Raw genomic sequence first — 22,210 nt, forward strand, 5'->3', positions numbered from 1 at the left:
TGTATGGGCGAAAAAGGCCCGAGGGTGTTTCTGGAATGGAGCAGGGGCAGAGGAGGGCTAGCATTTCCTAATCTGTGTGGGTACTACTGGGCTGCCAATGTGGCGATGATACGCAAGTGGGTAATGGAGGGGGAGGGGGCGGCATGGAAGAGGCTGGAGATGGCGTCCTGTGTGGGCACGAGCCTGAGAGCGCTGGTGACGGGACCGCTGCCGCTCCCGCCGACAAGGTACACCACAAGTCCACTGGTGGCGGCGATCCTCAAAATCTGGGGGCAGGAGAGACGCCACAGGGGGGAAGCAGAGGCTTCGGTGTGGTGTCCGGTCCGAGAGAACCATCGGTTTGTCCCGGGGAGAATGGATGGGGGGTTCCTGAGCTGGCACAGGGCAGGTATTAGAAGGATGGGGGACCTGTTTATAGATGGGACGTTTGCGAGCCTTGGGGCGTTGGAGGAAAAATTTGGGCTCCCCCCTGGAAATGCCTTCACGTACATGCAGATAAGGGCGTTTGTAAGACGGCCGGTGAGGGAATTCCCACTGCTGCCAGCACGTAGGAACCAGGATAGGGTGCTCTTGGGGGTGTGGGTTGGAGAATGCAAGGCTCGGTGATCTACCAGGAGATGCAGGAGGAGGAGGCCTCGGTGGAGGAGCTGAAAGGTAAATGGGAGGAGGAGCTGGGGGAGGAGATAGACGAGGGAACGTGTGCAGACGCCCTGGGTAGGGTAAAGTCTTCCTCTTGCGCCAGGCGTAGCCTGATACAATTTAAGGTTCTGCACAGGGCGCACATGACTGGGGCAAGGGTGAGTCGTTTTTTTGGAGTAGAGGATAGGTGTGTGAGGTGTTTGGGGAGCCCAGCAAATCACGCCCACATGTTCTGGGCGTGCCCAGCGCTGGATGGGTTCTGGAGGGGAGTTGTGAGGATGGTGTCTAAGGTGGTGCATATCCAGGTTAAGCCGAGTTGGAGGCTCGCACTATTTGGGGTATTGGACGAGCCGGGAGTGCAAGAGGCGAAAGAGGCTGATATTCTGGCCTTTGCGTCCCTGGTAGCCCGACGGAGGATTCTGCTACAGTGGAAAGATGCGAGGCCCCCAAGCGTGGAAGCCTGGATCAGCGAAATGGCGGGGTTCATTAAATTGGTGAGGGTAAAATTTGCCTTAAGAGGATCCGTGCAAGGGTTCTTCAGGCCATGGCAACCATTTGTAGACTTTCTCGCGGAGCGTTAGGAGGTGGACAGCAGCAACCCGGGGGAAGGGGGGGCACTTTGTGTTTACTACTGTGTTTATTATCGTTTAATGGGGGCTTGTATATTGGGGGAATACGTGGCATAGCTATAAGATGTTTATTTATGTGTTCTTTGTTTTTTCTTATTTCTGTAAGGGTTTCTTATTCCTGTTTGGTTGAAAATATGTAAAAATTTGAATAAAAATATTTTATTTAAAAAAGGATACTAGATATTATAGACTGTAAGATCCACGAACTCTGTCAAGATGGCTGCAACTTAACAGGTTACAATGGACATTAAACTGGCCAATATTCGATTCTCTGACCAATATTTAGTTAAACATGGACCTGAACAAGGAAACTTTGCATCCACCTGTGAAGTTTAAATGTCTCGTTGTATCAGGATGAACCAGCGTTTGAAGAACATGAAATCTCGGGATTGTTGGTCTCCAAGGGCCGTATTGAACACAGGAGAATGAGCTCGAATTGGGACAGAGATAAGCGTGAGTGAGCATCGTAAACTGCTATTGCATCGGGGTATTCTGGGTCCCAGAGTTTTAACCCTGCAGTTAATTGTCAGGGATGCAGTATAATAAACCCTGAACAAAGCAAATGTGTGTGTGAGACGCATCTGAAGCACCAGGAACCAGCTGAACCAGCAGAGCTGAATGTCTCCCAGTGCAGCCACAGTACTGAACTTATTCCAGCTTCCAAGTCCACCTGAGAACCAACCTCCTGGCTATTCATCCACAAGAAGCTTCAGAGCCTCATGAGAATTATTTGTTTCTAAAAACGCTTCACTCCAACTAAAGGATCTGCTCAACAAGACAACAAGCATTGCACTGGTCAAGGAGACACAGCCTGAGTGAGTGAGACACAGACAGAGTGAGAATTTGGTAATTTGGTGCAGTGAGGTAACCAGGAAAGGTAAGTGGTTAATCTAATTGTGCTGTTTTTCAGTTAAAAGTGCAGTGTAGATTAGTGTCTGATTGGCTGAAGCTGCCCCCACCCTAATTGCTGAGAGGCAGTTATCTGGCAGTCACCTGAGGCATGTTAAGGGGCACAAAGGTACACATTGTATTCTTCTCTTTGAAGTTTTAGTGTGAGTCATCCTAAAGTCTGTATAAAAGACAGACAGAAAGCGCACTTAGTAAGCATTGCGCTGGTCAAAGAGACACAGCCTGACTGAGTGAGACACAGACAGAGTGAGAATTTGGTAATTTGGTGTAGTGAGGTAATTCGGTGCAGAGTGGGAGAAGGTGTTTTTTCCCGACTGTTTTGTTCACTCGCTTTCTTCGGACCTAATTTTGGGAGTCGTTCGGAGGAGGAGGAGCAGGCTCTGTGAGTATAAAAACCTAACGGTAACTTCCTGTTTTCCAGTTTTTTTTTCTAAAGTGACGTCAGAGGGAAGCTGTGATCTGATTGGTTGATAGCAAATATGCCCCAAATTTTTTTTAAAACACAGCTAAACTCGTAAACTTAAATTAAACTAGTTAATTAATCAGTGATGGCTGGTCAGGCGATGTGCTTGAGCTGCTTGATGTGGGAGCTGGCAGATCCCATTGCGAGCTGCAGCGACCACATCTGCAGTAAGTGTTGGCTGCTCGAAGAGCTCCGGCTCAGAGTTGATGAGCTGGAGTCTGAGCTTCAAACACTGAGGCACATCCGGGAGGGGGAGACTTACCTGGACACTGTGTTTCAGGAGGCAGTCACACCTGTCACAGTAAGTAGTTTAAATCCTGCCGGTGGCCAGGGACAGCAGGGTGTGACTGCAAGTCAGGCAGGTAAAGGGAACCAGCAGTCAGGAACTCAGGAGCCTCAGCCCTTGACCCTGTCCAACAGGTATGAGGCACTTGCTCCCTGTGTGGATGGCGAACAGGGCTGCAGGAAGGATGAGTCAACTGACCAAGGCACCATGGTTCAGCAGGCCATTCAAGGGGAGGGAGTAAATAGGCAAGTTGTAGTTGTAGGGGATTCTATTATCAGGGGGATAGATAGTATCCTTTGTGAGCAGGATAAAGAGTCCCCCATGGTATGTTGCCTGCCCGGTGCTAGAGTGCGGGACATCTCTGACCGGCTTGAAAGGATACTGGAGAGGGAGGGGGAGGATCCAGTTGTTGTGGTCCATGTCGGTACCAACAACATAGGCAAGTCTAGAAAAGAGGACCTGTTTAGAGATTGTAAAGAGCTAGGATTCAAATTAAAAAACAGGTCCTCAAGGGTCATAATCTCTGGATTACTGCCCGAGCCACGTGCAAATTGGCATAGGGAGGCAAGAATAAGGGAAGTTAACACGTGGCTGAAAGAGTGGTGTGGGAAAGAGGGGTTCCTTTTCATGGGACACTGGCATCAGTTTTGGGACAGTGGGGACCTATACCGTTGGGATGGTCTCCACCTGAACCGAGCTGGGACCAGTGTTCTGGCGAAAAGAGTAAATAGGGTGGTCAATAGGACTTTAAACTAGAGATTGGGTGGGGTGGGGAGGGGAAGTCAGGGAACCAAGAGGTGAAGTAATCAGTGGGAAGCGTAGCTGCTTAGGAATACAAAAAAGCACGAAAAGACAGAACTCAGGAGAGGTTACGATAGTCCCCATCCCACAAAATGTGACACAGTGTATGGAAAGGCTCAGTAAACCAAGGTCCACCACACTAAGAAAACAAAAAGGGACTGTCAATGGAGAATTAAAGGTGCTATATTTAAATGCGTGCAGTTTACGGAACAAGGTAGATGAGCTTGTGGCCCAGATTGTGACTGGCAGGTATGATGTGGTAGGCATCACAGAGACGTGGTTGCAGGGGGTTCAGGACTGGCATTTAAACATCCAGGGATTCACAACCTATCGAAAAGACAGAGAGGTGGGCAGAGGGGGCGGGGTTGCCTTGCTAATTAGGAATGAAATTAAATCAATAGCACTAAATGGCATAGGGTCAGATGATGTGGAGTCTGTGTGGGTAGAGTTGAGGAACCACAAAGGCAAAAAAACCATAATGGGAGTTATGTACCGGCCTCCTAACAGTGGTCAGGACCAGGGGCACAAAATGCACCACGAAACAGAAAGTGCATGTCAGAACGGCAAGGTCACAGTGATCATGGGGGACTTCAATATGCAGGTGGACTGGGTAAATAATTCTGCCAGTGGACCCAAGGAAAGGGAATTCATTGAATGTTTACAGGAGGGCTTTTTGGAACAGCTTGTGATGGAGCCCACGAGGGTACAGGCCATTCTGGACTTAGTGTTATGTAATGAGCCATACTTGATTAAAGATCTTAAAGTAACTTAGGAGGCAGTGATCATAATATGGTAGAATTCAATCTCCAATTTGAAAGAATGAAGGTAGAATCAGATGTAAAGGTGATACAGTTAAATAAAGGTAACTACAGGGGCATGAGGGAGGAACTGACGAAAATCGACTGGGAGCAGAGCCTAGTGGGAAAGACAGTAGAACAGCAATGGCAGGAGTTTCTGGGAGTAATTGAGGACACAGTACAGAGGTTCATCCCAAAGAAAAGAAAGGTTATCAGAGGGGGGGTTAGGCAGCCATGGCTGACGAAGGAAGTTAGGGAATGCATCAAAGCAAAAGAGAAAGCCTATAATGTGGCAAAGAGTAGTGGGAAGTCAGAAGATTGGGAAGGCTACAAAAACAAACAGAGGATAACAAAGAGAGAAATAAGGAAAGAGAGGATCAATTATGAAGGTAGGCTAGCCAGTAACATTAGGAATGATAGTAAAAGTTTTTTTAAATACATTAAAAACAAACGGGAGGCAAAAGTAGACATTTGGCCGCTCCAAAATGACGCTGGTAATCTAGTGATGGGAGACACGGAAATAGCTGAGGAACTAAATAAGTACTTTGCGTCAGTCTTCACAGTAGAAGATATGAGTAATATCCCAACAATTCAGGAGAGTCAGGGGGCAGAGTTGACTATGGTAGTCATCACAAAGGAGAAAGTGCTAGAGAAACTAAGAGGTCTAAAAATTGATAAACCTCGGGACCCAGATGGGCTACATCCTAGAGTTCCAAAGGAGATAGCTGAAGAAATAGTGGAGGCATTAGTTATGATCTTTCAAAAGTCACTGGAGTCAGGGAAAGTCCCAGACGATTGGAAAATCGCTGTTCTAACCCCCCTGTTCAAGAAGGGAACAAGGAAAAAGATGGAAAATTATAGGCCAATTAGCCTAACCTCGGTTGTTGGCAAGATTCTAGAATCCATTGTTAAGGATGAGATTTCTAAATTCTTGGAAGTGCAGGGTCGGATTAGGACAAGTCAGCATGGATTTAGTAAGGGGAGGTCGTGCCTGACAAACCTGTTAGAGTTCTTTGAAGAGATAACAAATAGGTTAGACCAAGGAGAGCCAATGGATGTTATCTATCTTGACTTCCAAAAGGCCTTTGATAAGGTGCCTCACGGGAGACTGCTGAGTAAAATAAGGGCCCATGGTATTCGAGGCAAGGTACTAACATGGATTGACGATTGGCTGTCAGGCAGAAGGCAGAGAGTTGGGATAAAAGGTTCTTTTTTGGAATGGCAACTGGTGACAAGTGGTGTCCCGCAGGGTTCAGTGTTGGGGCCACAGCTGTTCTCTTTATATATTAACGATCTAGATGACGGGACTGGGGGCATTCTGGCTAAGTTTGCCGATGATACAAAGATAGGTGGAGGGGCAGGTAGTATGGAGGAGGTGGGGAGGCTGCAGAAAGATTTAGACAGTTTAGGAGAGTGGTCCAAGAAATGGCTGATGAAATTCAACGTGGGCAAGTGCGAGGTCCTGCACTTTGGAAAAAAGAATAGAGGCATGGACTATTTTCTAAACGGTGACAAAATTCATAATGCTGAAGTGCAAAGGGACTTTGGAGTCCTAGTCCAGGATTCTCTAAAGGTAAACTTGCAGGTTGAGTCCGTAATTAAGAAAGCAAATACAATGTTGTCATTTATCTCAAGAGGCTTGGAATATAAAAGCAGGGATGTACTTCTGAAGCTTTATAAAGCATTAGTTAGGCCCCATTTAGAATACTGTGTGCAATTTTGGGCCCCACACCTCAGGAAGGACATACTGGCACTGGAGCGGGTCCAGCGGAGATTCACACGGAAGATCCCAGGAATAGTAGGCCTAACATACGATGAACGTCTGAGGATCCTGGAATTATATTCATTGGAGTTTGGGAGGTTGAGGGGAGATCTAATAGAAACTTACAAGATAATGAATGGCTTAGATAGGGTGGACGTAGGGAAGTTGTTTTCATTAGCAGGGGAGACTAGGACCCAGGGGCACAGCCTTAGAATAAAAGGGAGTCACTTTAGAACAGAGATGAGGAGAAATTTCTTCAGCCAGAGAGTGGTGGGTCTGTGGAATTCATTGCCACAGAGGGCGGTGGAGGCCGGGACGTTGAGTGTCTTTAAGACAGAAGTTGATAAATTCTTGATTTCTCGAGGAATTAAGGGCTATGGAGAGAGAGCGGGTAAATGGAGTTGAAATCAGCCATGATTGAATGGTGGAGTGGACTCGATGGGCCGAATGGCCTTACTTCCGCTCCTATGTCTTATGGTCTTATGGTCTAAGCCTGCAGCGATATGAAGATTGCAGTCTGCATTCCATTTTCATCATTACAGCTTCAACTTGATCTGTACCTAATTTCTGTGTATGTGTCAGTGAGTGTGAAAGAGACGGGAGACTGAGATGTTCAAACATGCAGGGAAATAGTGTGATGATAAACAACCTTCTATCCGTTAAAAATCACCAGTAAGCCTGCTGCTGAAATGTGTTTTAAAGAAAGAAAAATTAATCTGAGGGTAAGAAAATATCACACAAACATCCTGATAATGGCTGGAAAGTCCCCGAAATGTAATCAAACGCTTTTAATCCCCTTCAGGTAGGTATATAGAGGCTGCAGCCTCTCACACTGAATGTAAACGTGACCCACAGACACCTCCAGGCTACAAACAGGAGGTTCAGCCTGGGCGTGGGTGAAACTTTTTTCAAACCTGTTGCAATAAATTGTTCAGGCGGGCACTAGGACCCGGCTGGGAACAGAAACCTGCAGGCCCCGCCCACTAGGTGTTGCATCGCCAAGATGCCAGCGCATGCGTCCTGCTTCCCCAAGATGGCGGCTGTGAACCGGGGCCTGGTCCCGGGAGAGAGCTGACCGGCGGTGATGTGACCTGAGGATCACCGCACCTCAGGCAAGGGGCCAGGTTGGGAAGGCGGTGCCTTCGGGAATAACTGGGAAGGTGATGTTTGGTCAGTTGCTGCAGTCTGTGTAGTGAAGGTGCTGTCACAGTGGTGTGAGGTGAGGAAATACAGGATTATCGCCCAGCAATGATGAATTAAGGGGAATGTAAATCCAGCTCAGGCTGCTTTCAGATTGGAAAGGGAGCTATAGTGTGTCCTCAGAGCTGGTGAATGTTGGGGCTTTGGCAGTTTCTCTATAAAGTCATTCCCTCCCTCCTTCTACCACCTCTATCTTTACAGTCATAGTGTCTTTCAGCACGGAAAGAGGCCCTTCGACCCATTCATAATCTTTATTATTAGTGTCACAAGTAGGCTTACATGAACACTGCAATGAAGTTACTATAAAAATCCCCTCGTCGCCAGACTGCGGCGCCTGTTCGAGTACACAGAGTGAGAATTCAGAATGTCCAATTCACCTAACAAGCTCGTCTTTCGGGACTTGTGGGAGGAAACCTGAGCACCCGGAGGAAACCCGCGCAGACACGGGGAGAACGTGCAGACTCTGCACAGACAGTGAACCAAGCTCGGAATCAAACCCATGTGCCTGGTGCTGTGAAGCAATAGTGCTAACCACTATGCTACCGTGCCGCCCATAAGATTATTAAATTACTAGCTCTGGATGAATTGAGTCCCAGGATGCTGTGGGAGGAGATTGCTGGGGCTCTGACCCAAAGGTTTAATCCCTCTCTGGCCACGGGGGTGTTGCCAGGGGACTTGAGAACAGCTAATGTGGTCCTACTATTTAAGAAAGATTGTAGAATGGGTGGCATGTGGTGCAGTCAATAGCACTGGGACTGTGGCGCTGAGGACCCAGGTTAGAATCCCGGCTCTGGGTCACTGTCTGTGGAGTTTGCACATTCTCCCCATGTCTGTGTGGGTTTCACCCCCACAACATAAAGATGTGCAGGTTAGGTGGATTGGCCATGCTAAATTGGCCGTTAATTGGAAAAAAATAATTGGGTACTCTAAATTTAAAAAAAAAAGAAAGGTTGTAGAGATAAGCCAGGGAACTGCAGACTAGTGAGTTTCATGTCAGTGGCAGGGAAACTATTGGAGAAAATTCTGATGCACTCTTATCTCCACTTGGAGAGGTTTGATCAGGAATAGTCAGCATGACACTATCAGAGGTCATGCCTAACAAATTTGATTGAATTTTTTGAGCATGTGACCAGGTGTGTGGATGTGGGCAGTGCAGTTGATGTAGTTTACATGGATTTCAATAAAGCATTTGACAAGATCCCACATGGGAGACTTGCGAATGACTCAAAGATTGGCCGGGTGGTTAACAGTGAGGTTGAGTGTCTTGGGTAACAGGAAGATATAGACGGGATGGTCAAATGGGCAGAAAAGTGGCAAAATGGATTTAGAATCATAGAATTTACAGTACAGAAGGAGGCCATTCGGCCCATCAAGTCTGCACCGGCTCTTGGAAAGAGCACCCTACCCAGGCCCACATCTCTACCCTATCCCCATAACCCAGTAACCCCACCCAACACTAAGGGCAATTTTGGACACTGAGGGCAATTTATCATGGCCTATCCACCTAACCTGCACATCTTTGGATTGTGGGAGGAAACCGGAACACCCGAAGGAAACCCACGCGCACACGGGGAGAACGTGCAGACTCCGCACAGACAGTGACCCAAGCTGGGAATCGAACCTGGGACTCTCGCACTGTGAAGCAATTGTGCTAACCACTATGCTACCGTGCTGCCCCTATTTGAAACCTAAACAGTGAGGTGACACACTTTGGAAGGCGTAATGTGACAAGGAAGTATTCAATGAACAGCATGGCACTGGGAAGTTCTGAGCAACAAAGGGACCTTGGCGTGTTTGTCCAGAGATCTCTGAACGTGGAAGGGCAGGTTAATAGGGTGGTGAAAAAGGCATATGGGACATTACTGTGAGCATTTCTGCTCGTCACATTATAGGAAGGATGTGATTGGAGACAGTGCAGAGGAGGTTGCATGGGATGGAACATTTAAATTATGAAGAGAGGTTGGATGAACAAACAAAGAGCACAGAAACATTCAGCACAGGAACAGGCTATTCGGCCTTCCCAAGGATGCACCGACCATGCTGCCCATCTAACCTAAAACCTTCTACTCTTCCGGGGTCCATATCCCTCTATTCCTAACCTATTCATGTATTTGTCAAGACGTCCCTTAAATGTCACTATCGTACCTGCTTCCACCAGCACCTCTGGCAAGTGAGTTCCAGGCATCCACTACCCTCTGTGTAAAAACAACTTCCCTCATGCATCTCCTCTGAACTTTGCCCCTCACACCTTAAACCTGTGTCTCCCAGTAATTGACTCTTCCACCCTCGAAAAATGTTTCTGACTACATTCTCTGTCCATGCTCCTCATAATTTTGTAGACTTCTTTCAGGTCGCCCCTCAATCTCCGTCATTCCAGTAAGAACAAACCAAGTTTCTCCGACCTATCCTTGTAGCTAATGCGCTCCATACCAGGAAACATCCTTGGAAATCTTTTCTGTATCCTCTCCAAAGCCTCCACATCTTTCTGGTTGTGTGGCGACCAGAATTGAACACTATATTCCAAGTGTGGCCTAATAAAAGTTCTATAAATCTGCAACATGACTAGCCAATTTTGAAACTCAATTCCTCGGCCAAAGAAGGCAAGCATGCCGTATGTCTTCTTGACTACCTTCTCCACCTGCGATGCCACTTTCAGTGACCTGTGGACCTGAACACCTAGATCCCTCTGCCTGTCAATACTCTTAAGGGTTCTGCCATTTAGTGTATATTTCCCTCCTGTATTAGATCTTCCAAAATGCATTACCTCACATTTGGCTCCATGTGCCATCTCTCTGCCCAAGTCTCCAACTGATCTATATCCTTCAGAATCCTCTGCCAGTCCACATTGCTATCCGCAATTCCACCAACTTTGTGTCATCTGCAAACTTACTAATCAAACCAATTACGTTTTCCTCCAAATCATTTATCTATACTACAAAAAGCACAGGTCCCAGCACTGATCCTTACTGAACACCACTAGTCATAGCCATCCATTCAGAAAAGCACCCTTCTGCTGCTACCCTCTGTCTTCTATGACCGAGCCAATGCTATACCTATCTTATCAGCTCTTCTCAAATCCTGTGTGACTTCACCTTCTGTACTGCCAAGGGGCTTACTACCTTCGTCAATCATCTCTGTCACTTCCTCGAAAAACCCGATCAAGTTAGTGAGACACGACCTCCCCTTCACAAACCATGCTGCCTCTCGCTAATACGTCCACTTGCTTTGAAATGGGCGCAAATCCTGTCTTGAAGAATCCTCTCCAATAATTTCCCTACCACTGATGTAAAGTTCACCAGCTTGTAGTTTCCTGGATTATCCTGTATTTTCCTTTCAATTTTCTGAGTTATCCTATAGGCTTGGGTTTTTTCCATTGGAGCCGAGAAGACTGGTGGAGGAGGGGGGGGGGGGGAGGGGGGGTGCTGATTGAGGTGTACAAGATTATTAGGAGCTTGGACAGGATGGATAGGGAGCAGCTGTTCCCCTCAGTTGAAGGTGTCACAAGGGGATGCAAGCTCATGGTGAGGGGCAGGTGGTTTAAAGGGTCTTGAGGAAAAACCTTTTTACCCAGAGGATGGTGACGGTTTGGAACGCACTGCCTGGGAGGGTGGTAGAGGTGGGTTATAAAGTACCTGGGTTAACACTTGGCAGGTCATAACATTCAAGGCTATGGGCCAAGTGCTGGCAAATGGAATCAGGTCGGTCAGGTGTTTTGCGAGTGTCGGTGCAGACTCAATGGGAGGAAGGGCCTCTTTACTGTTGCTGATGATACAAAGTTAGATGGCATGATGGACGGCCTAGATGATGGCATAAAATTGCTAGGTTAATGGGCAAAATTGTGGCAAATGGAATTCCATGTAATCGAGTGTGAGGTTATCTGTTTTGAACCAAAAAAGAATAGAACAGAGAGCTTTCTAAATGGAAAGAGGTTAAGTTCAGTGGATGGCAAAGAGTCTGGAGGGCTCAGGTGCATAGATCCCTAAACTGCCAGGAACAAGTGCAGAAAATAATCAAAAAGGCGAATGGAATGCTGGCATTTACATAGAATCAGAGAATATACAGAGCAGAAGGAGGCCATTCGGACCATCGAGTCTGCACCGGCCCTTGGAAAGAGCACCCTGCCTAAGCCGACACCTCCATCCTATCCCCACCTAACCTTTTGGATACTAAGGGGTAATTTAGCATGGCCAATCCAGCTAACCTGCCCGTCTTTGGACAGTGGGAGGAAACCGGAGCACCCGGAGGAAACCCATGCAGACACGGGGAGAAAGACACAAGAGAGTCACCCGAGGCCGGAATTGAACCTGGGACCCTGGAGTTGTGAGGCAGCAGTGCTAACCACTGTGCAACCATGCCGCCCATCTGGAGGATTGGAATATAAAGACACCGAGGTTGTGCTGCAGCTATACAAGACCCCACTTGGACACCACACCTTAGGAAGGATATTTTGGCCTTGGAGAGAGTGCAACACAGGTTTACTAAGATGATATGCCAAGACACATGGAATACAGGGGTTAAAGTTTGAGGAGAGATTACACAAATTAGGCCTGTTTTTGCTAGAATTGAGAAGATTAAGGTGTGATCTGATTGAAGCATTTAAGATATTAACAGGGAAAGACAGGGGCGATGAAGATAAACTATTTATACTGGTTGGAGATTCTAAAACTGGGATCATTGTCTAAAAATCAGGGCTCGACCGTTCAGGAGAGATGTTGGGAAGAACGTCTTCACACTCAGGGTGGGAGAGGTTTGGAACTCTCTCCCACAAACAGCAGGTGAAGCTGGATCAGTTGTTAAGTTTAAATCTGAGGTAGAGTTTTGTTAAGCAAAGATATTCAGGGATATGGAGTTGGGTCACAGACCAGCCATGATCTCTCTAAATGGCAGGACAGACTCGAGGGGCTGAATGGCCTACTCCTGTCCCTATGTGTATTTCTGTGATTCTGAAATTCAGACAACACCATGACAGGGTAAGAATCTGGATTAGAACCTGAGTTTGTCCGAGCTGCAAACCATCCCTCCAGATCCTGGCCCTTCATGGAATTAATGAAGGCCAAGGCAATAGTTGGATTATTGAACGACTTGACGGAGTTGTTGGATATCATTTTTCGGGTTGCAGGATAAAGCCTGAAGTAATTCACTCCCCACAGGCTGGAGCTGTCTTTGAACTTCATTGAAGCCTCGATGCTTCGTTTGTGTTGCTGCCGAAAAGGCCTGGAAGAAGTAAATCCTCACTCCTTCCTGGAGCCAGATGCCACCTCGCCGTTCCCTCTCCAGGACATTCTCACAAGTTGTGGAAGTGAATGATTACAGGCCTGGGATGAAAACTATCCCTCAGCCTCAAAGACCGATGCACCCTTTCTAATTTGAAATGCCCAGGCTTCACATCCAGCTTGAGAAAACGTGGCAGTCGGTCCTCAAAGAACCTCACAGGAGCCTTATCCTCCACACTAAACGGACAGAAAATAACATCATTTATGGGCAGCACGGTAGCACAGTGGTTAGCACAGTTGCTTCACAGCTCCAGGGTCCCAGGTGTGATTCCCGGCTTGGATCACTGTCTGTGCGGAGTCTGCACATTCTCCCCGTGTCAGCGTGGGTTTCCTCCGGTTTCCTCCCGCAGTCCAAAGATGTGCAGGTTAGGTATCCACCTAGGTGGCCACGATAAATTGCCCTTAGTGTACAAATGAAAGGTTAGGTGGGGTTACTGGGTTACCGGGATGGGGGGGGGGGGGTGGGAGAGAGGTATGGGCCTGACTGGGGTGTTGTTTTTAAGGCGCAGACTCGATGGGCCGATTGGCCTCCTTCTGCACTCTAAATTCTATGATGACCATCTGACAGACCAATGACTCGGATGTTCTTTCTCTGACCCTCAGTTCTCCAAATCCTCCAGGACCTCCGCCACGCCACTCGGCTGGTTTTCAAAGGATTGAATTCTTGCCTCCGTCGAGGAGGCATCTTGCTGAACGTTCAGGATTCTCTCCTCCGGATCATCAAACCTCTTCATGGCGTTTTGCAGGTGGTCCTCATGAGCTCACAGATATTGAGTCAGCACACTCCGCCTCTGGTCAATAACACGGATAATGTTGACAGTTATAATTTTTGCCGCCTCCCAGAGAGCCCCTTAGAGAGTGTGGTCGAGAGTCCTCCTGAGGGTCAGGCCGCCATGTTGAAAAGGCAGCTCCATTCCCGCTGAATCCACCTGTGCTGTTTTATTCATGATTTCTTCACTTTTTCCAGCATAATCCTACCAGACCGAACCCTGAAGTCTTCCAGGGACACGATAACAAATATGAATTCAAGGATTAGGTAGATGAGTGCCAGGCAATCAGGATAAGTGTCAGATTATAAGTTAGTGGCACCAGAACCTGCGGAAAAGCAGCTACTCCCAAACCCGTATCACATGCCTGACACCTCCCCACCCCCAGACAGATTTCTGATTGATGAGGATGGCGGGTGTTATGCGGAACTGGCAGGTAAATGGACAGAAAGCTGAGATGAAAAATGAAAATGAAAATCGCTTATTGTCACAAGTAGGCTTCAATGAAGTTACTGTGAAAAGTCCCTAGTCGCCACATTCCGGCACCTGTTCGGGGAGGCTGGTACGGGAATCGAACCATGCAGCTGGCCTGCCTTGGTCTGCTTTAAAAGCCAGCGATTTAGCCCAGTGTGCTAAACCAGCCCCTTTACTCAACGATGTGGTGAAGATTTGGAATTCTCTACCCCCAAGGATTCTGGAGCCTCAGTAATCCAAGTATTTTCAAGACACAGATTGAGAGGTTTCTGGATATTGTAGACGTCGAAGGATATGGGGGATAGTGTCGGAAAACGGTGCTGAGGTAGATCAGCCAATGATCCCATTGGATGGTTCAGGTTCGATGGGCCGAATGGCCGACTGCAGCTAAAACTGTTGTGATCTCCTGGACAGGAAGCTGTGAGCATGGATCTGTCAATCAGCCTGAATCAGCACCTTCAGGAGAATTAGGAGGGTTAATATGAGATACAGCAGAGTGAGAATGGAGGGAGTGTGTGGGATGGAGATTTACAGCTTTCGGGGAATAAGAGAGAGGAAAAAATGTGCCATAGAAACTAGAATTGTCTGTTCTGAGTTTCTATCCTGTACTGACAGTGACAAATTTTGTAAATTGTTTTTACAGGATATTAGACGAGGAAGAATTACAGACAGAAATCTCAAACGTCACGTCTCGATCTGACAGTCACTCCCTTCCTTGGAACCTGGATATCATCGGCCTTTGAATCTAGGAGAAATGTTTCCCTGAACTGTCAGCTAAATATTTCAACCATCAGTGTGACTGGAAAAGCACCGAGACCCACACAACACACACCCGAGTGAGAGTGTTCCAGTGAACTGACTGTGGAAGGATCAGTGTGACTGGAAAAGCACGGAGACCCACACAACACACACCCGAGTGAGAGTGTTCCAGTGAACTGACTGTGGAAGGATCAGTGTGACTGGAAAAGCACCGAGACCCACACAACACACACTCGAGTGAGAGTGTTCCAGTGAACTGATTGTGGAACGAGCTTTAACCAGTTACACAGCCTGAAAAACATCACAATATTCAGAGCGGGGAGGAACCGTACCTGTGTTGTGGACGAGGCTTCCACTGATTGTTCAGCCTGGAGAGATGTGAGGAGACCCAAAACATGGAGAAACCGTGGAAATGTGGGGACTGTGGGAAGGGATACAAATTCCCATCTGAGCTGGAGGTTCATCGACGCAATCACACTGGGGAGAGGCCGTTCACTTGCTCAAAGTGTGGGAAGGGATTTACTCAGTTATCCACCCTGCAGAAACACCAGCGAGTTCACACTGGGGAGAGGCCATTCACTTGCTCAAAGTGTGGGAAGGGATTTACTCAGTTATCCACCCTGCGGACACACCAGCGAGTTCACACTGGGGAGAGACCATTCACCTGCTCTCAGTGTGGGAAAGGATTTGCACATTTATCCACCCTGCAGAAACACCAGCGAGTTCACACAGGGGAGCGGCCATTCACCTGCTCTCAGTGTGGGAAAGGATTTACTCAGTTATCCACCCTGGAGACACACCAGCGAGTTCACACTGGGAAGAGGCCATTTGCCTGCTCACAGTGTGGGAAAGGATTTACTCGGTTATCTACCCTGCGGACACACCAGCGAGTTCACACTGGCCAGAGGCCATTCACCTGCTCTCAGTGTGGGAAAGGATTTACTCAGTTATCTACCCTGCGGACACACCAGCGAGTTCACACTGGCCAGAGGCCATTCACCTGCTCTCAGTGTGGGAAAGGATTTGCACATTTATCCACCCTGCAGAATCACCAGCGAGTTCACACTGGGGAGAGGCCATTCACCTGCTCTCGGTGTGGGAAGGGATTCACTCAGTTATCCGCCCTGCGGACACACCAGCGAGTTCACACTGGGGAGAGGCCATTCACCTGCTCTCGGTGTAGGAAGGGATTCACTCAGTTATCCACCCTGCAGACACACAAGCGAGTTCACACTGGAGAGAGGCCGTTCACCTGCTCTCCGTGTGGGAAGGGATTTACTCAGTTATCTCACCTGCGGACACACCAGCGAGTTCACTCTGGGGAGAGGCCATTCACCTGCTCTCAGTGTGGGAAGGGATTCTCTTGGTTATCTCACCTGCAGACACACCAGCGAGTTCACATTGGGGAGAGGCCGTCCACCTCTCAATGTGAGACAGGATTGCATGTTTAATCGCACCTGCAGTGACACCGACAATTTCACAATCGATTACAGGGGTTGGATTCTGTTGTTATTGTTTCTGCTCTACATCCAGGACTGCATTTTGTTCATTCTGACAGGTGGTCAGTGAGGGTGGTCGGAGGGTGATGGAAACCAACTATTTTCTAACATACCTGATAGGTAAAAGAAGGCTATTTAGTATAAATATTAAGCCCCAGTTTTAATACCCATTTTAAAGTAAGGATTTCAGCACTCATAATCTCAGGTCATCTCAAAACACATAGCTTCAACTAGCTTCAACAGAGACACGAAACAGCCTGACTTATGCATAATTTCATTGTAGATTAAAACAGCACTTTTACTGAGCTGAGAGGAGAAAGCCATTGTTCTAACAAATACATGTTCAAGACAGTGTGGCATTAAAACACAAGCTGTACCAGTTATCACTCCAAGGACAGGGCAGGCACCATAGCAACATTAAGGCGCTATTGTCCACAATGTGGATAATAGCGAAGTCAGCAGAAGTCCAATTTGAACTGGACTTGATAATAACCATAGAATCGCATTCCATAACATACACAAATATTCAGACATGAAACATTTAGAACGAATGATGCACATTGAGGATTGACAGCTAACCGTCGAATCAAATACATTTGATTTTAATCCAAACCAATTAGAACGACATAGAGGTGCAGATAGATGGCTAAAGGCTGATATGATTTCCTATAACCGTGATGGTCCGTGCGGCCATCTTTATTCATGAATCACCTATACTTTGATCTAAACTATTCGCTGTCTCTATTTTTCATACTTTCACCTTTCCAGTCTAACTCTTGAAGTAAATGCAAGCTGGTTTGCCGTAAGCAAGAAACCATTTATGTATTATTTTGAAAGTTAAATTCCGTACAAGTTGCTTCTCTTTAAGTCCTTTTGCTAGCCGGACTTATCAGAGAATAAGATTTAAGTGACTCCTAATTGTAATCAAATAGAGGCAATAAAAGATTCTTATTTGCATCCGAGAGGTTTTAACTCAAATTTCTACTGAGTTTTAGTGTCGCAAGCTCTTCACTAAATCCTCACAGTAGATCTCTACAGAGGGTTTCTTTCTGCTGCACTGGCTGGTCTCACCACTTTGCCTGCAGTGGGCTGTTGATCTTTGAGCCTTGTTGCTAATACCTGGCATCAAATTGCACAAGGATCACACAGTGAAAGGATGTTTGGAAGTTTGAAGATATTTAGTTTCCATTTCTGTTTCAAACCCCCCAAAGCGTGCCACGTTGCCATGGAGATGGGCCCTGGTGGTTACATGGTTCCTTTGTTTAAGTTATCTGGATGTCCCTCACAAGGAAAGTATCAGAGTGTGAGGGGCAAGTTGTCTGAGGTGGACTGGGAAACTGATTGGTACAGGGAATACCTCATGTTTAAGGAATTATTACATCTTTATCAGAGGGTCGGTTAGCTCAGTTGGCAGGACGGCTGGTTCATGATGCAGAGCAAGGCCAGCAGTGAGGATTCAACTCTCATACTGGCTGAGTTTATTCATGAAGGCCCCGCCTTCTCAACCAGGCCCCTCGCCTGAGGTGTGCTGACCCTCAGGTTAAATCACCACCAGTCAGCTCTCTCTCTGTCAAAGGGGAGAGCAGCCTATGGTCCTCTAGGATTTTTGTGACTTTTACTTTGCATATATACAACCAATATAGATTCCTTTAAGGAACAAAAATCCAACAGGAAAAGTGATGCAACCTCAGCTAACATGAAAAGTTAAAAGATTCCATTAGATCGATTGGAATTCAGCAAAGGAGGACCAAGAAACTGATGAGAGCAAACTGGGGAGAAACATAAAAACCAACTGGAAAAGCTTCTACAGGAATGTGAAAAGGAAAAGATTAGCAAAGACCAATGTGGGTCCATTCCAGGCAGAGCCAGGAGAGTTTAGAATGGGGAGTAAGGAAATGGCAGAGAAACTAAACAATGTGTGTCTGTCTTCACAGAGGAAGGTACAGAAATTGTCCCCAAAACACCAGAGAACCAAGGGACTGGCAGAGATTAGTATTGGTGGAAAAGTCATACTGGAGAAATTAATGGGATTGAAAGTGAATAAATCCCCAAAAGCTGATGATCTACATCCCAGAGTGTTGAACGAGGTGGCTGCAGGGATCTCTATTCCTCATTCTAAATTCTCCTGACTCTATCTGTAATGGACAAACATTTGTCTGAGCTAAACGTTTCCTTTTTACGTAGCCACAGAAGCTTTTACAGTCCATTTTTATGTATTTTGCCAGTTCACATTCTATTCTATTCTCCCTTTTTTTCCTTGGTGTCTTGGTCGAAGAACGGAACTAGATTCTCAGGAATGAATCATCATTTGGACAGGTTCTGAGACAATTAAGTTTCGACTTCCAGGACAGAGCAACTATACTCGTGGAGTGTGATTTTAGATTGCGTAAAAGGGCAAAGTTCTAGTTTATAGTTTAATGTGTAGGTTTCCGAGTTAAAGTAGCTTCTAGTTTGTTTGTTTGTTGTATTAAAAGTCATAAAACTTGGAAGTCCCGTCATGTGATTCTTTCATTTGTTGACTGGGAATTTGACTTTTTATAAGAAGTTGCTGACCTTTATGTGGGTCCTAATCCACAAGTTTTATCTTCCTATTTGAGCCTCGGGCACCTTTCTGTCTCTATTGCTCGTGTCAATGACAGCCAGGTGATGGAGCTGAGGGCTGAATTTAGCTGAGAATAACGGGGCCTGCACCCCAGTTGGGGAACTGCCATGGGCATCGCTAATAGAGACAGGAAGGTGCTGGAGGACTGAGTGGGAATTGGACATCCAACTAATCAGGTTTCCGGGGGCGGGGGGGGGGGGGGGCGGGCGGGCGGTGACAGGGCTGATGATGATGTGACCTCCAGGGTTCAGTGCCCCTGTGTCCAAAGCGGGGGGGGGGGGGGGTCACGGGAACAGGGTACAGAGGAGCCGAAGGGAAATCATTTGGGACCATAACATTGTGAACATCCTGTTACTCTGGTTGTCTTTGATCCTCAAGTAATTTTCTGTTAGTTTTTTTTTAACCATGTCCTGTTTCGTCAATAAACTTTTAACAGGAAAATATTTGAATTTGTTGGACTTTTCCTGATTAAATATGTTTACTTTCAGGAAAGTGGGTGAGAGAGGTTGACAGGCTCTTTAACAGAAAGTGAGTCCATCTAAGGTAATTGGCAATGGAGCCAGAGGGGTAGAGGAGATTTGATTTTTCTTTTGATACAGTGTTTGAAAATGGCATTCAGGGAATCAATCGTGATTGACTAATTTATCAAGATGCTTGAGGAAGTAACACGGGATGTCAATCAAGGGGTACCTGTAGATGTGCTTTATCTGGATTTCCAGAAGGGAATTCCAAAGGTGCCACATCAAAGGTTAATACGCAAAATATGAGCTCATGGTGTGGGATCAACATATCAGCATGGATAGAGGATTGGTTAGCGAACAGGAAGCAGCCAGTCGGTATAAATGGGTCATTTCTGGGTGGGTAAGATGTGACAAGTGGAATGTCACCACGATCAGTGCTCGGAACCATTTACAATCTATATGAATGTGTTGGATGATGGGATTGAATGTCTGGTGGCTAAATTTTCTGATGACTCAAAGACAGGTCGGACAGTAATTTGTGACGTGGAATTAAGGACTCTGCAAAGGACTACAAATAGGTTAAGTGAGTGGGCAAAAAACCTGACAGATGGAGCATAACTTGGGAAAATGTGAATTGTCTGCTTTGTCAGGAAGTATGAAATAAAACAATATTTATTTATTTATTTTTTTAACAATACAGCGCAGTACAGGCCCTTCGGCCCACGATGTTGCACCGAAACAAAAGCCATCTAACCTACACTATGCCATTATCATCCATATGTTTATCCAATAAACTTTTAAATGCCCTCAATGTTGGCGAGTTCACTACTGTAGCAGGTAGGGCATTCCACGGCCTCACTACTCTTTGCGTAAAGAACCTACCTCTGACCTCTGTCCTATGTCTATTACCCCGCAGTTTAAAGCTATGTCCCCTCGTGCCAGCCATATCCATCCGCGGGAGAAGGCTCTCACTGTCCACCCTATCCAACCCCCGATCATTTTGTATGCCTCTATTAAGTCTCCTCTTAACCTTCTTCTCTCCAACGAAAACAACCTCAAGTCCATCAGCCTTTCCTCATCAGATTTTCCCTCCATACCAGGCAACATCCTGGTAAATCTCCTCTGCACCCTCTCCAAAGCCTCCACGTCCTTCCTATAATGCGGTGACCAGAACTGTACGCAATAATCCAAATGCGGCCGTACCAGACAGGTATCGACATTTAAATGGACAGAGATTGCAGAACTTGAGTTCTGGGTTATGAAGTAAAAAAAAAACCTCACCACTATTAGAATTCCCCCTGGACCAAAAAGGGTCAATCAGGCATTCTAAATGGTGAACAGGGATTCTCACTCCGACTCCTATGCAGACTTAGGTGGGTGTTATTCGGGTCAAACTAGTGTTTCAACTTATCCCCTGGTATAACCCATATCTTCATAGAAGATTTGATCTACTTCCCACTTAGTAGCTTCGATCCTGGGTCCCGCGTTGCTAAGTAAGTAAAGTAGACTTTGTAATAACCACTGTGGACTTCCGGTTGCGGCGATGCGGAGCTAAGCCGCACGTTTCGGCAGCTCCCACGACAATGGACTTTCGGGCTCTCCAGAGGAGCCCCAACGGAGCTTTCTTTTGAATCAATCCCGTGTGGGAAGGTGCAGTAAGGTCCCCCCTTACAATATATGGCAGAGATCAGCGGTGGACGACGAGAAAAGAGGCCCTGGAGCAGAGACCAAAACGAGGGGAAAAAAGCAAGATGGTGGAGAGCGAGCAGCGTGGGGACCAGACCAGCAGGAGTTCCTCAAGCGATGTGTGGAGGAGCTGAAAAAGGAGGCGCTGGCGCCAATGCTGTTGGCGATCGAGGGGCTGAGGGAGACCCAGAAGACCCAGGCGGTAGAGCTTCGTGAGGTGAATGATGAAGTGAATACCAACGAGGACGAGATCCTGGGCCTGGCGGTAAAAATGGAGGCGCACGAGGCGGTGCACAGGAGGTGGGCCGAGAGAATTGAGGTCCTGGAGAACAGGTCGAGGAGGAAGAACCTCCGGATTCTGGGTCTTCCCGAAGGAGTGGAGGGAGCTGATGCCGGGGCATACGTGAGTATGATGCTCCATTCGCTGATGGGGGCGGAGGCCTCTCCGAGCCTCCTGGAGCTGGAAGGGGCCCACCGGGTCCTGGTGAGGAGACCCAAGGCTGATGAGCCGCCAAGGGCGATAGTGGCAAGGTTCCATCGCTTCGCGGACAAAGAAAGTGTGCTGAGATGGGCCAAGAAGGGGCGGAGCAGTAGATGGGAGAACCCGGTGATCCGAGTTTACCAGGATTGGAGCGCAGAGGTGGCAAGGAGGAGAGCTGGCTTCAACCAGGCCATGGCGGTGCTGCATAAAAAAAGAGTCAGGTTCGGCCTGCGCGACTGTGGGTCACTTATCAGGACCGACACCATTATTTTGAAATGCCAGAAGAGCCTTGGACCTTTATTCAGACGGAAAAACTGGACTTGAACTGAGGGGATGTGGTTGCGGGGGGAGATTTCGGTTGTATATGGGGTTGTAAATATGCGCAAAGAATACTTCACGGGTGGGATGATGGATGGGGATGTGGCTGGAGTTCTGGTTAAAATTCCTTTTTTCTTTTCTGTAGACGAGATGATGATGATGGGGAATGTGGGCGTCAGTGCTGGAGGGAGGTGAGACTCGGGGATGAGGGAACTGGGATAAGGGCCGCAACAGGAGCGGAGCCACAGGGGGCAGGGATGATTCAGGAAAGCGCAGGCTTTTTTCCGCACCAAAAGCGGGGGGGGGGATGGAGGAAGGTAAGGAGGAGGAGAGACTCGCACACAGGGGAGATCAACGGGAAGGCGGGGGAAGCCGGGGTCAGCAGAAGTCAGCTGACTCACGGA

General features: G+C 47.3%; 1 protein-coding gene across 1 annotated transcript in view; it reads left to right on the top strand.

Moving 5' to 3' along the window:
- The window catches only part of LOC140419452 (uncharacterized), a 35,770-nt gene extending 17,023 nt beyond the window's left edge, over positions 1 to 18,747 (top strand). The window contains 1 exon segment of the mRNA XM_072503320.1: positions 15,287 to 18,747. Coding sequence (XP_072359421.1) covers positions 15,287 to 16,210 — 924 coding nt within the window. The 3' untranslated portion in view covers positions 16,211 to 18,747.
- Positions 18,748 to 22,210: the final 3,463 nt, after the last annotated feature.

This window comes from Scyliorhinus torazame, chromosome 5 (genome assembly GCF_047496885.1).
Source record: "Scyliorhinus torazame isolate Kashiwa2021f chromosome 5, sScyTor2.1, whole genome shotgun sequence".
In the NCBI taxonomy this organism is placed as follows: domain Eukaryota; kingdom Metazoa; phylum Chordata; class Chondrichthyes; order Carcharhiniformes; family Scyliorhinidae; genus Scyliorhinus; species Scyliorhinus torazame.